Here is a 23,139-nt window from a genome sequence, read left to right as displayed (position 1 = left end):
AAGTTGGAAGCCCTGGAGTGCTTTGCCGATGGCCTCTTGGATCATCTGATCCAATTCCTCATGGAAACCTGGGGCATGAATACCCGGTTCCGGAGTGGGAGGCAGCACTGGCGTAGCCGGAGGGTCCACCGGTGAAGGTGGAATCATGGATCCCGGCACCTGTCCAGGTGGGGAACACCTCACTGATCCAGAGACAGAAGAGTACTAGGCCTTTTCTGTACAGGGCTTCTTTGTCAGGGGCTCAGATGACGTTGATGCCGAGGGTTTGCCGGTATCGGTGGCCTGAGCTTTACGATGATTGTGTCGATGTTTTTCTCTATGTTCACCGCGGTGTTTTTCCTGAGGAGGAACAGAGGGGGTTGACACCCATGGAGTCATCGAGGCCGATCGGATGGCAGCAGATTCCCGGTGCTGACACGACGTAGACAGCACTGTTTCAGATGACGTTGAAGCTATCGATGGAGTCGTGGTTTTTGGCCGAAAGAGAAGACCCATCTTATCAAGCCGAGCCTTGCGACCCTTTGGTGTCATCTGGGCACATTTGGTGCAAGTAAAGACATCATGGCCAGACCCCAAGCACATCACACAGACCGTGTGAGGGTCAGTGATGGACATTGTTCGAGTGCAGTCAGGGCACGGACGGAAACCCGAAACCATGACTTCGACAAAATTTAATCGTGGTGCGTTCGATGGCCGGTAGGCTGCGAGGGAAAAACTCGATGGGAATCGATCACAAATGGGCAAAAAACTTACCATTCGACTGCGGAGCAAAGAAATTATTAAGGGGACCCCTGTGGGGTAGGTGAACACAAAAAGAATAGATGCCTGGATCTTTTTCAACGCTTTATTGATGCAGAGACGTGTCAAATAAAATCGCCCGACTCAGGCTGAGTTTCGCAGCTTTGCAGCCGCTGCCTCAGGGGCTCCACTATTCCAATCAATGATGCTGTTTCATCCAATCAATTGTGCTAGTATGCCAGAAGTACAAGAACAACTTATACACGAAGGTTCAAAACGCAAGCCAGCATAACAGACCGCAGTCTCCACTCCTTAACCCGCGTGGCTACTGCTATGTGGAAAAAAGAAGACTGAAGGGGGACCCCTGCTGAATGCAGGGTTGGTGCTATGCTGGGCATGCCCAGTGGGTGCCAGTCAAAGTTCTAGAAACTTTGACAAAAGTTTTCCATGATTGGGCTCCATCCTGTTGATGTCACCCATATGTGAGGACTACCATCCTGCTTGTCCTGTGACAAAAAGTAAAATTGCCTTCTCCTGAAGCAAATCTATCTAGGCTCCTAGGAATAAGATCCTTTGAGATATAATTGCTGGACTTTGAGATCCTGACCAGGAATCTCAGGACACCGAAGATGAAATGGCAGTGGTGTGCACTTTCAACTAACTTGAAATATCTATTTGGATTGTGATGTTTCTCACGGTGAGAATTTGGCTCCTGACTGGATGCTAGTAGTTTGTCTAAAACTTTTACTTGCCCTCAACAGTTAAATCTTCTGCAGTCTGGACTGGGATACTAGCAGTGTTCTCTGAACCTAGTCAAAATTATCAGCAATGATTTTGAATGGGTTTCAATACAGAATTAATAATCTTTGGTTTTGGTCTTTCTGGAAACATCAGCATTCTTCTTTGTTTTTTCACCTGAAAATTTTCCCACTTCCTCATCCTCCACAGATCAGTTTGACCTTTTTTTTTTTTTTTTTTTGCACTTCCAGCTCAGTCACAAAGACCCTGAATCCAGTCACTAGGTGTCCCTCTGAGTGACAATCTTAAGACCTCTCCTTCCCCCAGGGGTTGTGTACACTGCCTCCGCAGTTTCCTCATCCCCAGCTGACTTGAGGAGCCATGACTCAACTTGGAGATCTAGAAGAATGAACTGTTTACAAAGCACAATTAAGCAGGCTTTCATGTGAAAGCTGCAGGTGGTCAAAGTTAGGCGCTCTCTAGTTCTAGAAACCTAGTCATAAGTTTTCCATGCCAGGCTCCATCAAATGATGTCATCCATGTGTGAGGACTGTCATTCTGCTTGTCCTCGGAATATAGGCAGATCTTTACAATATTACCACTATGCCAATACAGATTTCAAATGGGAGTCTAAAATAACTCCCAAAACTTTGACCTCATCCTTCGGAGCTAGAGCTATATCACACAAATACACTTGAGGGCAAGTAAATGCCATGAAAGACCTTATAAAATCATAACATATTGGTTTTTGAGTGATTTAAACAGAATTTGTTAGGTCTTAATCAATTTGGTCTCTCAAGTAAACCAGATTTAAGTCTCTAAATTTTCCTGACAATTGAGTCCCAGCTAACAATTCTGCATATATTATAAAATTAAAAACTGCTTCAGTAATAGTTTGGCAAAAAAGCTGCACACAAACATTAAAGAAAACAAGAATTAAAATGGAATATTCCGGATACTTTCTGTATCCTTCCCTTCAATTAAGATGCAAAGCATTTCAAACTTTGCTCCTGATACTGTGAAACCACACCTGTACAGAGGGATACTGCTGTCTATGATGACAAAAGTTACTGAGAGGTCCAGTAATACAGTAACAAATCCGAACCTTTACCCAAGCCCCTCCTTACATCATCCACCACTGTTAATAAGGTAGTCTGTGTGCTAAAATTCACTTGGAAGCCAGATTGTCAAGGAAACAAACAATTTACATCTAAAAATTCCATCAACTGTGAAATCACCACTCTTTCTATTGATTCCCTTATGTTAGGCAAGTAGGATATTGGCCTATATCTTCCCAATACATTGGCGTCTAAATTAGGGCATATAATTGTTTCTTTAAATTTCTTTGGATGCAATCCTTCCTGCAAAGAGGAAAGTATAGCATAAAGGAGAGGATTAACCAGAAAATCTCTAGCTTCCTTAATCAGTGTTGCTGGCATAACATCTAGGAGAGCGCCAACTGCTTTAGTCTTAGTTAAAAGAGAAGGAAACTCTCTCTGGGAAGGCAGATCAAATACAGAACAAACAGCTACCTCACACGTAATTATTAGCTCAGAGGAAATAACCCATTTCTCTGAAACATTCAAGGATCTATGTAATAAGTGAAAAAATATTTCTACAATTAGTTTTAAATCTGCTGCCTGCTAGGTTTTAAGGAGTGTCCCTTAGTCCTAGTACCATTTGAAAAGTTAAATAAATGTTCCCTATTTATCTATTCCATCTCATTCATGATTCTGTACCCTCTATTACATCCCTTTCTTGGTCATTTCCAAGCTGAAGAGCCCTAAGCTGTTTAGCCTTTCTTCATAAGGGAGCTTCTCCATGCCCTTACCCATTTTTGTTACTCTTCTCTGTACCTTTTCTAGTTTTTGCTATATCTTTCCTGAGATGGGGTGACCAGAACTACACAATACTCCCAGTTTGGTTGCACTACAGATCTATATGGAGGTATTATGATATTCACAGTTGTATTCTCCATTCCTTTCTGAATAATTCCAAACATTCAATTTGCCTTTTTTTTTTCTGTTGCCACATACTGGGCTGGATTTTAAAAGCCCTGCGCGCGTAAATCCGGCCGGATTTACGCGTGCAGGGCACTCGCACGCCGGCGCACCTATTTTGCATAGGCTGCCGGCGCGCGCCTAGCCCCGGGACGCGCGTAAGTCCCGGGGCTTCATAAAAGGGGCGGGAGGGGGCGTGTCCGGGGGATCAGGGGGTGGTTCGGGGCAGGACCGGAGGCGTGGCCCCCGGGTCGGGTCAGGTGATGGCACGCCAGCAGCCCACTGGCAGGCGTAAATCTGCCAACAAAGGTAGGGGGGGGGTTTAGATAGGGCCGGGGGGGGGTTAGGTAGGGGAAGGGAGGGGAAGGTGAGGGGAGGTGGAAGGAAAGTTCCCTCCGAGGCCGCTCTGATTTCGGAGCGGCCTCGGAGGGAACAGGCAGCGCGCGCCGGGCTCGGTGCGCGCAGGTTGCACAAATGTGCACCCCCTTGCGCGCGCCGACCCCGGATTTTATAAGATACGCGCGGCTACGTGCGTACTTTTGTTCGCGCCTGGTGCACGAACAAAAGTACGCGCGCGCGTAAATTTATAAAATCTACCCCACTGTGCATTATTGATAGCTTTAAATACCAGAATCACACCAACTTAAAATTTGTCCTAAACGTAACTGGTAACTCATGATGGTCTCAATCTAGGAGAAATCTGTTCCTTTATAGGACATCCTATTATTAGGTAATCTACCACAATCTGTAAGGTCTGTAAAGCATTTAACAAGTTCTTTGGAAGGCCAACATAAAGAGTATAAAAATATTAAAGGGAATTGATCACAAATGACTGAACAATGGTCCTAAAATCATCTTTCAAAACCAAATACCTAACATGATGATTCAGTCTCAAGTTATAAAATGTATTAACACTTTGATAATCTGTGGATGCATACTATTGTCTAAAATTATCCCAAGATCACAGACCTTATCTGAAAAGAATACCACAGCTCCATTTAATAGCAGCTGATGGGAAATAGGAATAGATCTTGTGCATCTAAGCCAGCACAATTCAGTTTTTTTGCATATTCAATAACAAACATATTGTCTCACAATCAAGAATTGACTGCATTAACACAGGCTGCTAGACGGATTAATGTACTAGGCAAAAGTACTTTGGCTGACATGTTAGTCCACTTGAATGCACAGAAATAAAGGTTATATATATATTTATATGGAGAAACTTCTTTTTAAATGGACTATATATTAAGTTAGTTCAATAAAAAAGTATCACCTAATTTTTTTCTTCTATTTTTATTTAACCTTTATTTCTGTACTAGGTAAGTTAACCTCTTATTACTAATTTTAGTGTATCAATATTGCCAAAAAGCTGAGATACTCCACAGTTCAAGACGACCTCACAGACCAAGAAGAAACCTTTTCACTAATTCTGACATAATAGGAATTATTGCTTAAAAAAAAGATTTAAACCATTGTATAATATTCCCACCCAATCCAAAAGGTTACAAACTTCCAATAAGGACAGTGTGGGAAAGAGTGACAAACGCTGCATAAACATCTACAATACTAACTGCATTATCTTTACCATATTCGGAAAGTGCGGCATATTGTAGAAACCAATAACATCCTGTGCTATGCCCTTTCCTATATCTACATTAAAAAGCATCAAACATCTTATCTTCCTCAATAAAGTCCCATAGATAGATTAATGCACATTTTTCTAGAAGTTTACTTAATGCTGCAAAAACTAAAGAAACCAGCAGGCTTCTTAATTACTGGTCATCACTGCTGATATGATGAACAGTTTCCTTTAAAGTGGTTTTACTTTAACTTATTTTGTCTTTGTATTATCGCAATTGTGTATGTTTTTATTGTAGATTGCCTAGAGTCTTGTATTGGCGATTCATAAATTTTAATAAACTGTAAACTGGTCAAACAGAAGCATGATTAAATGGTTCAGGAACAACCCCTTCCATAAGGGAGAAATTCATTAATTTGACCAATTAATCTACATAAAGATATTTAAGGCTGCATCTAACCCCAAATTGGCAACTGACAAGGAGACAAGCAGCTTTCAGATAAGACAGGCAATTTGAGACTTTCTGTAACATCATTCAGGGGCAGACTGACCATTCGCACAATATGACAGTGCCCAAGGGCCCACAGCTCTCTCCCGTACTCTCGGATGGGTGGCTAGAAGCCAATGACCCTTATTGCCCGGGGGCTGATGAGTAAAGATGGCCGGCGCCATCTGTAAAGATGACGCCGGCCATCCAGTGCTCCTACCATGTGTCAGAGGCCGGCCAATGGCACAGATACCCTGTCACATGGTAAGGGCAACGGGGCATCGGTGACATTTTTTGTTTTAGAACAGCTGATGCCTGGGAACGGGAAATCTCTCCTCTCCCCGAGGCCCCCCTGGATCTCTCCCTGAGGCCCCCCATGGCCCCCCTGGACCACCAGGTAATTTTAAAAGGTTTTGGGGGGGGTCGGGAGGAGGGCTCGATTTAAAGGGTCGGGTGGGGTTTTTTTTTTTTAGCGGCGAGGGCCTCCCTAAAAAAAAAATTAGCAATGTGAATTGGAATCGGAAACGATTCCAATTCACATATCTTAACGTCCATTGGGGCCACCCGTTGGCAATGGATTGGTAGGGCGCCTGTGGGTCCTGCTCTTTCCTCTTGTTCCTGTCTTCGTCCTGACCTCCTCTGTGCTTTGCCCCAAGTTCCAAGGCCTTGTTTTCTCCACTTCAGTCCTGTGCCAACCTGACCTCCGTCCGGCCTGCCGCCTCTACTGCTCCCTGCGGCAGGTCCGAAAGGGCTGAGAAAGGTCGGAGGACTGTTCAGAGACCACCATAATAGTGTGGTCTCCCAGGGCGTGTGGGTCGGCGGAGTGGCCGGGACTTGGATCGTCTTCACCACTGCAAGGGCACACCTCACTTCTCTTCCACCTAGAGAGCCTTGGTATGCCAAGCCTCGAGTGCTTGCTCGAAACTGACGCTAGCCATAACATTAAGTGCTACTAGAGTCCCACATATGATAGAGAATGAGGTACAAAATGGCAAAATAGGAAATATAAATAAAAGACAATTAACTCACCATTATTATTTTGAGCTGAAACACTTAGCTTACTGAAAGTTGACTTGGCAGAATCCCCAGAGAAGGACTAGAGATAATGGGAACAAAGAACTAACATAAGAAGTTGCCATACTGGGTCAGTCTGAGGATTTATCAAGCCCAATATCCTGTTTTCAACAGAGGCCAATCCAGGTTACAAGTACCTGGCAAATATCCAAACATTAAATAGATCCCATGCTACTAATACCAGCAATAACAGTGGCTATTTCCTAAGTCAACTTGATTAACAGCAGTTTATGGACTTCTCCTCCAGGAACTTAGCCAAACCTTTTTTAAACCCAGCTACACTAACTGCCCTAACCCACATCCTCCAGGAACTAATTCTAGAGCTGAGAAAAATAATTTTATCAGATTTGTATTAAATGCACTACTTGCCAGGTACTTGTAGCCTGGATTGGCCACTGTTGGAAACAGGATGCTGGGCCTGATGGACCCTTGGTCTGTCCCAGTATGGCAACTTATGTTCTTATGTTAGTTCTTTGTTCCCGCTCTCTTTAGTCCTTCTCTGGGGATTCTGCCAAGTCAACTTTCAGTAACTATGTGCAAAGTGAGCTCTCTGAAGACTATCTCCCGGGTCTACCAACACATTCCTGCTGAGCCCTGAGCCTGTCCAGGTCAGCATGAACAGTTCTGAAAAGACCTGGAATTCCCAGTATCGTCCAGTCCACACAGAGATAACACTTGTGGACTGAATAGATAAGAGGGCACTCTTACAGGAAAGTAACTGCTTATTGCTAGGCCATTTGTATGGACAATTATCCCTTTTAGCTGGGGGGAAGATATTTACTTTGCTCATATTGCTTATATAACTTGTTTTCTAGTTTGTGCTATCAGTCATTCTTATAAATGACTGGATTGTTTCATATTATATTTGGAAAGTATTTTTTTTTTTCAGAATACATATATCTCAGCTTATTCACACCAGTATTGGGCTGCCATGGTTTCTTTGCCTGTTCTATTGTTTTCTGAGATTTCCCACCCGCAGGAACTCACAACAAGCCAGACCAAATTCCATCAAAAAATGGTCAGACTAACCCACTTGTTCCAAATTTATATCAGTACAGCCATGATTAAACTGAAAAGCATCTGAGACCAGTAATAAATCTAACGTGTGTCCTGCCTCATTCCTCTGCCATCCTTTACTATGCCAATGGTTCTCAACCCAGTCCTCAGGACACACCTATCCAGTCAGATTTTCAGGAGATCCACAATGAATATGCATGAGGTATATTTGCATGTTGTTACGCCTGTCGGTTGCAGACGGCTGCGACCTCTCATGCTCACTTCTTTTCTCCCCGCTCCATCAAGTCTGGGAAGAATGGCAGTCTCTACCAGTCCACGCTGACCTCTCTGGCATTCCCGGGACAGCGTGGGCACTTCTGACCACCATCTTGGACCCGGAGTTACCTAGGCGTGTGCACGCGCAAGGGCTTCATTTGAACACGTCATGACGGGAACCTCGGGGGTGTCCCCGCCCGATGACGTCAACCCGCCAGTGTATTTAATCTGACCTGCCCTTGCCTTCCTCGAGTTAGCAAGGAGTTTCATCTTGCTGAATTCTGCACTTCAAGGACTTCCTGTTCCTGACTCAGTCTTGGCATACGGATGCTCTGAGTACCTGCTCCTCGGGGGCTCCCCTGCATTCCCGGCTATCCGCTCCTCGGAGGGCCTTCCTGCATGACTGCTACTGAACCTGCTTCTCTGATCTCTATCTCACTCCAGGAACTTCTGTGAGTACCTCTACTGACTTCTACTATACAGACTGCATTGAAGATTCCAAGCGGCATATCCCGATCCTCGGGCCACTACCGCCTTCCTTCTGTGGGAGTCATTCCCCTTCCTGCTCTACAGAATACCTACATACCATCTACAGGAGCCACTTCCGGGTTCCGGCATCACTTCCAGTTCTATAACATCCAACTGTACAGACATCCTCGGCATACCCCGCTCCGCGGGCCACTACCGGATCTTCTCAGCTGTGTTTCACTCTGGGTAATTCCCATTGCCCAGGACTCTATGAACATTTCCATTTCTGTGGAGACTAATTCTTCCTTCCTATTTAATAAAGTCTTCATTCATAGCTGTGTCCCACGTCTCTGAGACTGTGCCTGCTGACGGTGAGGCTCACAGGGCTCCTTCCCTGGGGGCAGAGACATCGCTCATCTCAGCCCAGGGGTTCACATCCTTCCTTAAACACATGTACTACCTCCATTGTATGCAAATCCATAACTTATCCAGCTAACTTTAGATGTGCCAAAGAGTAGACCTGAAGTTAGCTGGATAAAGTTATCCAGGTATCTTTAAGATAGCTGGCTATATCAAGTACAACTGCACCACTGAATATCCCTCCAAAGTCTAACGATGTGCTGACTGTGTTTATTTATTTATTTATTTATTTAAAACTTTTCTAGCTCAACATTCAACGTTGGACCTCCAATTCCCCCTCAAACTTCATTCCTCATCCAGGCCCATCAGAGAATCATATAAAGGATCTCTCCATGTACCTCCTAACAAAACTTCACGCCACACCACAACCAAAGAAAGAGCATTCTCTATAGCGGGACCCACTATTTGGAACAATTTACCGCCAGACCTCAGACAGGAACCCTGCCTACAAACATTTCGAAAAAGACTTAAAACCTGGCTATTTAGCCAAGCTTTCCCTTAATCTATTCAATTTCAGAACTCCACATCTCAAGCCTACTGGACAACTTACTTAGTGATACCTTTTATCACAATGGTTATTCCTCTGTCCTTCTCTTTCTTCTTCTCCCAAGTTCGATCTCCTTGTTATATGTAACTTTATTACCTCCTCTGATTATTTTACTGTTAAATGGTTGATAAGAATGTTTACCCCCTTGTTACATGTAAACCGATTTGATATGACACCTGTCATGAAGGTCGGTATATAAAATAAATAAATAAATAAATAAATAGCATATCACATCGTTATACATGGAACTGGAATAAAATAACTTTGGAAAAGGAAAGAGAAGTTACATGGAACAGGGAGTTAAGGAACTTGGTTATAGGAAGAGTCAGAAAGCAAAATTGAGAGGACAGTAGCTGAGAGGTAACAGACAAGATTAAGGCATAATTAAAATAATTGTGTAGGAGGAAAAAATGTTAACAGATAAATTTAAGGTTTAAATAATATAAAAGGGTAGTAGGAAATAATGGGCCGGCGGGGAGTAAGGGTGAGAGGGAAGATTATGAAAGGAAAATAGTGCTGTGGTAATCCTGTAGTGCTCATCCCGCAGATGGTGCACCTCACCTTTAGCCAAGCCCAATCCCAAGACACCACCAACACTCTGTTGCAGGACGCTACTATCTTGCTGCTGACCTGGCCTCCCTTAGGCTCGTGTGTACTCAACCTACTGGTTCTTAAAGGCCCCATAGCAGGAAAGGGTCCACAGTGCCATTGGATGATGTCACTGTAACCCGGGTATTTGAGCCTCCCTCCTGCAGCCTGCAGACACCTTAGCAACAGGTCCTCCAGCTTCCTGCCTGTGTTCATTGCTTGCTCTTTGCCTGTTCCAGCTCCTGCCTTGCTCCTTGTTTCCTTTCAGCTCCTACCGTGCAACCCTTGTCTTGCCTTTCCTTCCTGGCTCTGTTCTCCCAAATTCCTTGCTCTCTTCGGACTGTTCTTTCGTTGCCTTAACTCTCTACCTGGATATTGCACTGCTTGATTGCCGCCTGCCTTGACCCTCTGCATGGATACAGACACTGCTCGACCATAGCCTGTCCTGACCCTCATACTGCTCCTTTAGCTGTGGACCTTCTCCTGAGCCCTGACAGCCTCAGAACCCAAAGGCTCAACCCATGGGGAAGAAGCTGGTACAGGTGAAGCCTCTTCTTGGTCCAGCCATAGTGGGTCTGCCTGCTGCCGGCATGGACTCAGTCCATGCCTCATGAGCTGAGTAGTATCAACACCACTGCAGCCCAAGGACTCACACTTTCATGACACAACAATAGCCAGATAAGTTTATCCAGCTAACTTTTCAATCCGGCCAGTGACTGAATATTATCCCCTTACTTTTTATTTAACAATCATCAATATAGGCAATTCTAAGATTAGACTGGGAGATCTGCTCATTGGATTGAAAAGATTTAATAAGATCTAGGTTAACAATGTTAAGAAACACCTGTTAAAAGCAAGCAGAGCCCAAACTTGGAGACAGAAAACCTTCCTATGCCTAGAATAGTGGGTATAGCAAAGGAGGCAAAAGCGTCAGCCATCTCGTTTACTTTCAGCAGCGATACACTCCAAGATAATGTAAATAGTAAAATACAGCAATACAATAATGTAAAAAAGACAAATGCCCAAATCCTGATAGCTCTGTCTTGATTCCTTCTTTTTGCAACAAGTACAAAGTTTGAGGTGAGGAAAAAAAAAACAAAGTTGTTCCAGACCCAAAACAGGAAATTACAGCCTAAAATTTAACAAATCAGCAGCAAAGTGCAAAAATAAAACAACAAACTACAACAAAAATAAAATACCTACTCTTTCTAGAATGTTCTAAAGGTTGCTCAAGGGGCAGGCCCTTTGGCAAAGGCCCACCTCTGGTCCTGCCTTTTAAAGTGCTGGTTGGTGGGAAAGTGGCATCATTAAGCAGAGATGGAAGAACCTGGTGCAGACAAGGATGGATTGAGGTCATGTTTGTTCTTTTCATCTTTTCTAATTTGTGGAACACATTTGATGTGGGTTTCCAAGATTGTGTTTTTAGAGTCTCCATGTCTCATGCAGACTTAACTTAGTAACTGCTCCTCTTAGTTTTCTTCTAACTCATTTCCTCATCTTGTCACAGTTTCCCCTTTTAAAGTTATAGGTTATTACAGTAATTTTATTTTCTCTCCGGTGATTACATTAAATTTGATTGCACTGTGGATCACTATTGCCAAAGGGCTCTTCCACCAATATCCCTTCCAACAGATCCTACATTCCAGTGAGAACCAGATCAAAAGGAGCACCTTCTCTGTTTGTTCTAGAGCTAGTTGCTCCATTATTAATTATTTATGACATCTAGAAACATCCTCCATGACATGCCCTGATTTGATTATATTCAGGTACTTTAGGTATTTCCCTGTCCCTAGAGGGCTCACACTCTATTTTTCCTGAGGCAATGGATGGTGACGTGACTTGCCCAAGGTCACAAGAAGCAGCAGCAGGACTTGAATTCTGGTTTCCCTCCTAGCAGCCCACTACTCCACTCCTGATGAGACATTCACCCAATCAATACTGGCGTAACTGAAATCTCTGATTATTATTATTATTATTATTTCCACACTTAGTAGGTTGTCTAGTCTACTAGCATTCCACAATCTGTTTTGCCAACCTGGTGGGGCAGACTGTAATAAGCCCCACCTGTTATATTCCTCCCCATTAGGTATATAATTTCTATCTCTAGAGATTCCAGAGTGCAATTAGTTTCCTGTAGAATCTGTATCCCACTTGACACTATGGAATCCTTAATATATAGTGCCATGCTACTACTACTTTTATCTGCTCCATCATTTAGACATGTTTTGTACCCTGGTATCACCGTGTCCCATTGGCTGTCCTTTTTCCACTTGGTTTCTAAGATGTCTATAATGTTAATATCTTCATCCACTACCATACATAACTCTCTCATCTTATTTTTTAGACTTTTGGACTTTTTTTTTTTAATTATAAATATCCTGTCAGGACAACCTAATTTTCCTTTTTTAATGGCACCATTTGTGGATATCCTGCTCCAAACCATGCACAACTGTCTGCCGGCTTTCCTCATGATTAGTTTAAAAGTTGATATCTCCATTTTAAATTATTAGCACCAGCAGCTGGGTTCTATTTTGGTTTACATGGAACACATTCCACAAAAATAGGTTCCCTTATCCCAAAAAGTTCCCTATGAATATAAAGCCTTCCTTCCTGCACCATCCTCTCATCCATGTATTGAAATCCCAGAGCTCAGTCTGTCTCTTGTGTGTGGAACTGGAAGCATTTCCAAGAATGCTACCCAAGAGGTTCTGGATTTTAGTTTACTACCTAGAATAGGGCTCTCAACCTTTTTTATTTTATGGTACACTTTCAAGTTTGCTAAATTTTTGTGGCACAGCAAACCAAATTCTTGCTCCCTCTCATCCTCCTCACTGACAGGAAGAGAGTAGCACTTTTTACCCTGTATGCCTCATTCTGCCAGCTTCAATTTGACATCTGAACATACAGAATCGACCAATCCTGTGAGATTACAGAGCATCACACATTCAGACGTCAGATTGAAGCTGGCAAAGGAGGTGCACACAGGTAAGAAGTACTGCTCTTCTCCTTCCAGTGGGAAGGAGGGAGATAGGGGAAGATTACCAGCATTTTGGTGGATGAATCTGGGACACTTGTTCCTTGTAGTGCAAGTAGTGAGGGAGAAGTTCATTTTGATGGGAGGGAGGAAGTCTGGTGGACTGTCCCATGGAAAACTGTAGTCATTTGCTCTCAAAATACCTCTAAAAGCACAAGCTTTAAAGTTTTGTTATCACAAAATATTTTTGGGCCTAATACAAAAGCCTCCATTCTGTTGGGTATGTCCTGCATACAAGAGAATGAATTACATGCCACAAAGTCAAAATTAGCCAACAACATTCAGTTCTTCCCAACATGTAAATTCTTATATAAGAGACACATCCAGATGAGAAGCTTTGATTTCTGTCCCAGTATATTTTATACTGGTGAGTTATTAATACTGTCTATTAGGCAATAAAAGTCTCATACTTTTGATGTCTCTGGCTTGCTTTTCTGGCTGATTTTCTCTTTTTTTCCTTCTCATTTTCAGGACTTCTCTCTGTTGTTTTTTTGTTTGTTTTGTTTGTTTTCCCCTCTCTCTGTTGCCTTTTCCTTCTGTCTCTTTCCTCGAGTGCATATTTTAATACTTTCTCTTCCCTTGATGCGCTTTTTTCTTCTACTCTTTCCTCCATTCATCATTCTTTTTCCTCTTCCATTACCTCCCAAAATTCCTCTACCCTCAAACATAGGGTCCTCTCTCACTCTCTCTTTCTGATCCCCGAGTCATTTCTCCATCTCTATCTTCCCAATACCTGTCCTCTATACATATATATATCCTGGTTCCTCTTTCCTTCTCCATCACCCTGGCTCTGATCCAGGTCCTTTCTCCTTTCTTCCTCTCCCTCAATCCCTGGTCTTTCTGCTGCCCCCTCTTGATTCTTCCCCCCCCCCCCCCATTCATACCTGATACTCTCTCTCTCCTTCCCTTCCCACTCCCCTAATATGGCCCAGCTTGTCCTGCCAAACCTCTCTCTGCCCTCCCTCCCCCACCAACAGCAGCAGTGCATAATACTGTATCAGCATTCTGTGCCTCCCCCCAAGCATTCACACAATCCTAACCTCCCTTAACATTTACCATCTTTTGTACTGCCCACTCCCCCCCAAGCATGCATCCCCTTCTCTCCTCACTATCAGCATTCACTTCCCCCCTCCTTTCTCACAAATCATTCTCACCTGGCTGCACCTCTGCCTGACTCCTTATTCTGCTGGCATCGGAGTCCCAAGACCCTGCAGCACAGACTTCTAAGGCCTATGGCAGTGAATCTCCAAGTAAACCAAGAACATCAGAGAAGAGCCCTGTACTCCAGGCAGCAAGCAGGGGGGAGGGGGAATGAGGAGTCAATGGGAGGGGAGGGGAGGGGCAGAGGCTGCTTGGTAACATGCTTGTCTGGTGCAAAAGTAGCAGACCTTGTGCATCGCCTAGATATCTGATTTTAGAAAGTGTTGGGGAGGAGTCACCTGGCATGGTCCATGTGGATACTAATGGTGTAGGAAGGTGCAGTAGGGAATTTCTGAAGGTTACATTTAGTCTTCTAGGTCAGTGTTTCTCAACCACTGTGCTGGGGCACAGTGGTGTGCCTTGGAAAAGCTGTGTGGGCTCCTTGCTCTTGCCCCTCCCCTCTGGTTTTCCTCATTGCTGGGGCTAAGCAGCACCCCCTAAAATTCACCCGGTGTATAATTTTTACAAAATGTTTTTTGCATATAGGTGACCCTCTATATACCACCTTGGCACTGTTAATAATGACAATTCTGTATAACAAACAATTTTTTCTTTCTAAAAAAATGTTTTCTTTCTAAAAAATTTTTTAGAGAGCAGGAGATGGTTTCATATATTTTATAACACCATCCAGGCGTCAATGTTTTTTCCTTTAATCATTAACACACCTTCCGCCTCCAATTATTTATTTTAAATTTTTATATTAAATGCCAAGCTGGGTTACAGAGCGTAAACCCTTTATTTTTAATCACTGTTTCTTTTCCATTGTTAAAAGACTTTTTACTGTGTCTAGCACTTTTTTTATTTTTTATAAGCCGTCCCGGGACCAACTGCAAATTACTTAGCTTTTTAGCGAATGTCTTTTTTACTCCCGACTCGCGCAAGTTTCGACATTTGCAAGTTGCTGTCTTCCTCAGGGTATGTTCGTTCCTTTATAAGTAATTTTCTTTGTAGAACTGATGTTCAATTTCTCCGGTGCTCAGTCGAGCCTCCGTTTCTCTCTACCATTCCCAGACGCCGCCGGGAATGGTAGAGAGAAACGGAGGCTCGACTGAGCACCGGAGAAATTGAACATCAGTTCTACAAAGAAAATTACTTATAAAGGAACGAACATACCCTGAGGAAGACAGCAACTTGCAAATGTCGAAACTTGCACAAGTCGGGAGTAAAAAAGACATTCGCTAAAAAGCTAAGTAATTTGCAGTTGGTCCCGGGACGGCTTATAAAAAATAAAAAAAGTGCTAGACACAGTAAAAAGTCTTTTAACAATGGAAAAGAAACAGTGATTAAAAATAAAGGGTTTACGCTCTGTAACCCAGCTTGGCATTTAATATAAAAATTTAAAATAAATAACTGGAGGCGGAAGGTGTGTTAATGATTAAAGGAAAAAACATTGACGCCTGGATGGTGTTATAAAATATATGAAACCATCTCCTGCTCTCTAAAAAATTTTTTTAGAAAGAAAAAATTGTTTGTTATACAGAATTGTCATTATTAACAGTGCCAAGGTGGTATATAGAGGGTCACCTATATGCAAAAAACATTTTGAAAAAATTATACACCGGGTGAATTTTAGTGTGTGGTCTTGATTATGCTCATTTGGTGAGGATCTATATTTAGTGGGGCTAAGCAGCAAGCAAGAGATGTGGGGCACTGTCCAACAGAATCCAGCATGAGCCCAGGGAGAAAGATCATGCTGAGGCTGCCAGCACAGCGGCACAGGAAGAACTTTTCCAAGGCCCACAGGTTGAGAAGCAATGACCTAGAAGACTAAATGTAGCCTTCAGAAACTCCCTACTGCACCTTCCTACACCATTAGTATCCACATGGACCATGCCAGTTGACTCCTCCCCAACACTTTCTAAAATCAGATATCTAGGCGATGCACAAGGTCTGCTACGTTTGCACCAGACAAGCATGTTACCAAGCAATTCTCATGCCTACCGGCCACCCAGCTATTTATATTCCTACAGATCAAATCACAAACAATGCAATCCTATCCTACAACAAAAACAAATAACAGCCTTTTAGCTAAATCAGAAAGGCCATGACTAAGAGGAATTAAGGCAAGTGGTTAAAGGAAGGATTAAATTAAGGATATTGAATATCATGAAATATGATGTTGGAGAAAATGGTTGCATATACTGTTATTAGTCAGCTTTTTGTTATTTAGTGTAAATAGCCATAGAATACCTAACATAGTACTATGAAAGAAACTGAAAAATGGATTCCCAGCCTAGAGCCCAGAATAAGTAATATGTTCTATGAGCAGACAGAATTAAGGTTCAAGTACTAAACACATCGGAGGCATTAAGTTATAACAGGGTGGTCATGATTGACCGGAACTAAGCCAGGTAATGACAAATGTAGTTAGATTCAATGCTGAATATTCATTTGATCCAACTCAAAAAAAAGAGAGAACCTGATATCGCCCACCTTAATAAACCAATGCAAATACAAAAAAATACCGTGGATCAATAGAAAAATGTGTGCAGAGTGGCACCTCTCCTTAAAAAATGTTTTACACAAATGCTTTTATTTACTTTTGATTTTGATTCCTTCATGGGCATTCATATGTTCAGTCAAATATCTTACAAATATAATTATCCCTTTCCTTTCTAACTGCCATTCATATAATTATAGCCAGAGATGATTTTTTTTTTTAAACTTTTAGTTGTGAATTTATTTAAAAATATTTCTATGCCGCTGATGCCACTGATTGTGGCGGCATACAGGGTAACATACACAAATATTAAAACATATGTCTTCACATCATACAAAAGTTTCAATTATTTGGGGCTTGTAAGTAAATCAGGCAAGTATTGAAAATCCTGGAAGCAGGTGTCATTCAGGATGAAACAACATAGCTGTGTCTGAAGTGGAAGAGGATTGGGAGCATTCATTGTACATACCATGATTTTCAGTCAACCCAAGATAAACTCTCTTTTGTTTTGGAGTTTAAATACGGGTGGACATGATATGAATTTTGGGTCACAAAGTTTATATATATCAGTGGAAAATTAAAAAAACAAAAACAAAAAAACTTTTCTGCTGCAACGCATGTAGGGTGACCAACTGCCCAGTTTTCGACTGGACATACTGATTTTGCAGCCAGTTGTACAGGTAAACCGGACACTGTAAAACTCGATCAGGCAAGGCCAGAGGTCAATCAGTAGTGGTAGCCTGGCAGCACTCCAGTCACCGGCCTGTTTTCAGGGCTCGTTTGACTCTCCTCCTCCTCTGCCTCTCCCTCAGCTGTGCTCACTTGTTGCTACTTCACGCTGTCCTCCTGGGAGTCGCAGAGGAAGAGGAGAGTCTAACCCAAGCCCCAAAGACAGGCAGGCTGGCAGGCAGAATCTGCTGTGGTTCTCAGCACACCTCAAATTACTTTGCGATTGCTAGAACTTTTGGGTACTTGCCAGGCTCTTAAGGCCTGGATTGGCCACTGTTGGAAACAGGATGCTGGGCTTGATGGATCCTTGGTCTGACCTAGTATGGCAATTTCTTATGTTCTTATTCACTTTGGCTATACCATCATATAGTACATAACATACTGTATTAATTGATCAGATCCTGTACCATACATGGCCGTTCCCAACTTTCCAAGGATTCAGAGGAATTTGCTGAACAGTAGCTCAGAACTTTACAAACAAATCATTTAACTATACCCTCTGTAACTGATGGCAAACAATAACTACTACTTAAGTTTATTTTTAATCGTGCACAATTCACAACAGATACAGCTTTCCTTTAAGAATCTTTTCTTGATGCTTCTACAATTGTAGATGGATGGGGAAAATGAGGTGTTAAATGAATGTGTGATTTCCTGCAATTTCCCAAACTGGACTATGATGTAGTGGTTAGAACCCAGAGCTGTGAAACCCAACGACTCAAATGTGAATTTTAACTGCACCACTCATGGCATTATGTTGAGCAAGCCATTTAATCTGTGTTTAGACAGACTGTAAGTTTTACACACAAGGACTTTACAATGATCATGGGTTTGTTTGTTTTTTTTTTTTATAGCATTAAACATATGTTGTGCTCTTAGGAGAATGGCAGCAATGAAAATGGCTCAAGGGGGCTTTTTTGCCCTATGAAGCTACCTTTGCTGCCTAATAGGTAGTGCCAGCCCTGGCTTAAGCTCACAAAGAATTAGCAGCGGAAAGGAGTCTTCAACTTGTGTCACAGGATTTCTCCTGACTCAGTCAAATGGCCTAATTATGAGATTGCTAGTCTTGACATACATAGCTAATACATACATAAAACTGAAAAACATTTTATAAAGGTGTTTAGAAAATGTATACTTAATTTTAGGTGAATTATAACTTTAAAAAAAATTGACAAAAGAAAGTTAATGTACCTTATGAAACATGGTTTCCACACATTTCATATGACTGGTAATCAATTCCTTGTCTCTGGAAAAGGATGAAACCAAAATGTATTGCATTAATTACATGAATTAAAACAAGGAATCATTTACCAGGACAACATATAAATACTATCATATGCCTTTCTAGACTGCCCATCAACTTTCCTGTTGCAATAACATAGCCTCTTGTTTGATCTCTGGCTTTACTTTCCCTCTTTACAACTAAGGATCCTTTGTGCTTTACATATGCTTTCTTAAATTATAGCTCCACTATATTGTTTTATTACAATATAGTGGAGCTTAAGCCCCACTATATTGTAATAAAACATTTACTTATGTTATTCCTGAGTCTATCTGCCTTATATATCAGGATCTTTCTTTTCATTGAAAGCTTGCTTCTTGTGCATTATTTAACCTTTAACATATTTGAAAGTCACCATCATATCCCCCTCTCTCTCTCTCCTCTAAAGAACACACAGTTACTCCTCTAGAGCAGTAGAGCAGTGGTTCTCAACCTTTTTCCATCATGACACACCTGACAGATGATGCTCACGTGCGTGACACATTGCACAATACATTTAACAGCTATAATAAAAAGAAAATCCTAGATATTTTATTGTTGAAAATGATGCAGGAGAAAGATAACATTCTTTAATTTCAATAACTGCTTATCAAATATTATTAATTTTTTTTCACAAAAAGTTTAATCTTTGCTTACTGCATCAGTGAGAAATCTGGGACTGATATGCAAATGCAGTACACAGTTTTTCAATAAAGAGAAACTCTCATGAATTTCACTGCCAACCTCAGAAAAGTTCTGACTTCTTCTGGAGTTTATACAGAGCAGAGTTAGGAAATTTCCCCTTTCAACTCACCATACAAAAATTATATTCAAATTATGGTATCATCTCAGTAATAGTATTTCAAAATCCCTTCCCTGCCAGCCACTTTGTGAAATAACATGAAAACCTGCTAAAAAGACATTTAGAAATTATATAGATACCAGCCATACCATGAGAGCACTAATACCCAGGACTTGAACAGTAACAACCTTACCTATGAAAAAACAAGACCGCAAATATAGAACAGGGTACACTTACTTTTGAAAAAACAAAGAAAGCCAGACTGCTCTGGATTCCTACACAGAATCTACATCCTAGTTAGCAGATTCCCTCACCTCTGTCAAACATGCAGAATGCAGACTGACTCTTATCTTATACAGAATAAAAGACCATAAATTAGAAACAAGCATTCAGAGAAAAACTGTTACGTTGGCCATCCCTATCCAGACAATAATGAGATATGAATGTATGGAGAGAACTCCTCATCGCAGCCCTGCAGAGCTCCTCCTCAGGAACTGCTCGCAAGTGGGCCACCGACGCTGCCATGGCACTGACAGAATGAGCTTTGACCTGACCCCCAAGATGCAGTCCCACCTGGGCACAACAGAAGAAGATGCAATCTACTAGCCAATTGGATAGTGCCTGTTTGGCAATGGCAACTCCCAATCTATTCCTATCAAAAGAAATAAAAAATTGAGTGGACTGTCTGTGGGCTTCTGTCCGCTCCAGTTAGAAGGCTAAGGCTCGCTTGCAGCCCAAACTGTGCAGTGTGTGTTCACCTTTGAGCAAATGGGGCCTGGGAAAGAAAGTTTGCAAGAAGATAGACTGGTTAAGATGGAAGCTCGACACCACCTTAGGCAGGAACTTAGGGTTCACGTGCAAGACCACCCTGTCATGAAAAAAGTTTGTACATGGTGGATAAGTCACTAAAGCCTGGAGCTCTCTGACCCTGCGTGCTGAAGTGACCACCACCAAAAATATGATCTTCCAGGTCAGATACTTCAGGTCACAGGTGCACAGTAGCTCAAAAAGAACTTTCATCAGCTGAGCTAGTACCACGTTTAGGTCCCAAGACACAGCGGGAGGCCTTAGAGGAGGCTTCAACTGAAGCAAGCCCTGCATGAAGCAGACAACTATAGGCTGTATAGAGATGGGCGTACCTTCCACACCCTGGTGAACCCTAATGGAGTTGTTCTTTAAGCCAGCTTCTGAGAGGTGTAGAAGGTAATCAAGCAGCTTTTTGTGGGGGGGGGGGGGGGGACAGAAGAACAGATCTAGGGCCTTCTGCTAACACCACACGGAAAACCTCCTCCACTTCAGTCCATAGGACTTCCTCGTGAAAGGCTTTCTAGAAGCCAGCAGGACCCAAGACACATCCTCTGAGAGATCGAATTGTTGCAGAATTAACCTCTCAACATCCAGGCTGTGAGCAACAAGGCCTGGAGGTTTGGATGCCGCAACCTCTCTTGATCCTGTGTGATGAGATTTGGGGAAGTCCCCAGACTGATCGTTTTCTGGATGGACAACTTCTGTAGGAGTGGAAACCAGACCTGTCTCAGCCAATAAGGGGCTATGAGGATCATAGCCCTTCTATCCTCGCGAAGCTTCAAGAGAATATTCACCAGTGAGGGAATCAGAGGATACATGTACAGAAAACCCTTGCCTCAATGATGGGCAAGGGCATCTGAAGCTGATTTGCTGTCTGTCCTGTACAGGGATCAGAACCGAGATACCTTCCTGTTCCAGAGGGACACGAACAGATCTATGTCTGGGCTCCCCAGAGACAGAAGATTCAATTCACTACCTCCTAGATCACAGACCACTTGTGGGGTCTGAAGGCACGACTCAGTCTGTCTGCCACAATGTTCTCCGTACCTGCCACATATGTTCTTATGGTGCTCAGAGCAACATGTCATACTGGGTCAGACCAAGGGTTCATCAAGCCCAGCATCCTGTTCCTAACAGTGGCTAATCCAGGCCACAAGAACCTGGCAAGTACCCAAAAACTAAGTCTATCCCTTGCTACTGATGCTAATAATAACAGTGGCTATTTTCTAAGTCAACTTAATTAATAGCAGGTAATGGACTTCTCCTCCAAGAACTTATCCAAGCCTTTTTTTTATACCCAGCTACACTAACTGCACTAACAACCATCCCAATAGACAGGGCCCATCACCAAACCTGGACTGCTTCCTGACACAGGAGGTATGATCCCGTACTTCCCTGCTTGTTGACATACCACATCGCTACCTGGGTGTCTGTTTGGATCAGGACAACTTTAGAAATTGCCATGCTGGGTCAGACCAAGGGTCCATCAAGTCCAGCATCCTGTTTCCAACAGAGGCCAAAACAGGCAATTACCCAGCACATGTTGAGGTTGTTGGTCCACATGGCCGCAACCATCCATGTCACTACCTTGGCACGTTTACACATGCGTAGAGCCCAATGAACGCTGGATAGCCGATCTCTGAAAGCCCATAGCACGTACCTGATTGCCCGCAGCTCTAGGAATTGATCTGGCATCAGCTTTTCTGAGCGGATCAGAGGCCCTGGGTGCAAAGCCCCTCTACATGAGCTTCCCAGCCCAGGTTGGATGCATCCATGGTTAGGGCAATTTATGTAGGAGGACTCTGGAAAGAGATCCCCTGTTCCAGATTGGAGAGTACCCGCTACCAGGACAAAGAGTCCCGGAGAAATGGGGTGATTCGGATGCAAGCCTAGAGGCTCTGCATGGCCTGGTACCACTATGACCTCAGCATTCACTGGGATCTGCGTAAACGTGCCAAGGGAGTGACATGGATGGTTGCGGCCATGTGGACCAACAACCTCAACATGTGCTGCACTAATACCTGCTGGCTCCCCTGGATCTCTGCCGCTATGGACGCCAGAGTGGCGACCTGTGAATGAAGCAGGAAGGCTTTTGCCTGAGTCATGTCTAGCAGGGCTCCTATGAAGTCCAACTGAGGTGACAGACTGAGATGGGACTTTGGGTAGTTCATGATGAACCCTAGTGAATCCAACACCCGAATGGTCAAGCTCATGGACCGAATGGTCAAGCTCATGGACCGAATGGCCACAGCCTGAAATGTGCTCCTGACCAGTCAATCATCCATATAAGGAAAAACATGCACTCCCAGCCTGCAGAGGTGTGCCCGCACCATGGCCAAGCATTTTGTGTGGGGTTGACGCTAGCCCAAAAGGCAACACTCTGTACTGGAAGTGCTGCTTTCCCACCACAAATTGGATATACTTCCTGTGACTTGGGAAGATCTTAACATGGGTGTATGCGTCCTTTAGATCAAGGGTGCATAGCCAGCTGGACATGCCTCTCTAGTTCCTCCTTGGAAGTTGCCGAAGCCAATATTGAATGGGAGGAAGGGGGTGGCCAGATCTTCCTTGGATCCCCAAGGTGGATCAGTGACTGGCAACAGAACCGGTGGAGACATTTATGGATCCTCAGCATTGATGGAGAACAGGCAAGAATTGGCGCATCCCCATGACTGGCACCATGCATCGAAGGTGACCATTGCTGATGCTTCTTTGGTTTCCCTCAGTGCTCAGCCCAGTATTTCTTCAGTGCAGAGGGTGAAGACGAAGAACCTGACCTCCTCAACTTAGAGGAGACCAAGCAATGCTGGTCTCCGGAGGCATTGATGTAACCGAAGGTCCTGCCGATGTTGTTGGCATGGTGTCCATCGCTGCAGCTCCAAGGTCCGCTGATGCTGAAGTCATCAGCAGACCCCAACCCGACGAGTTTCTCTTTCTTGTCGAGTTGAGTGC

The 23,139-nt window shown here is 43.2% G+C and overlaps 1 protein-coding gene across 8 annotated transcripts in view; it reads right to left on the bottom strand.

Annotated features, from left to right (window-relative positions):
* The window catches only part of CCDC171 (coiled-coil domain containing 171), a 982,183-nt gene that overhangs the window by 362,445 nt on the left and 596,599 nt on the right, over window positions 1–23,139 (bottom strand). For all 8 annotated transcript variants that reach the window (XR_003857717.1, XM_029608527.1, XM_029608555.1 and 5 more), the window contains one exon: window positions 18,509–18,563. Coding sequence is in view for 7 of the 8 variants with exons in the window: in XM_029608527.1 (XP_029464387.1) it covers window positions 18,509–18,563 (55 nt within the window). In the remaining variant the exon portion in view is untranslated. The remainder of the gene's footprint in view (window positions 1–18,508; window positions 18,564–23,139) is intronic.

The sequence above is a fragment of the Rhinatrema bivittatum genome, chromosome 1, assembly GCF_901001135.1.
Source record: "Rhinatrema bivittatum chromosome 1, aRhiBiv1.1, whole genome shotgun sequence".
NCBI classification, from domain to species: Eukaryota; Metazoa; Chordata; class Amphibia; order Gymnophiona; family Rhinatrematidae; genus Rhinatrema; species Rhinatrema bivittatum.
Note: the sequence above shows the minus strand (reverse complement) of the source record. Positions and strands in the feature narration are given on the sequence as shown.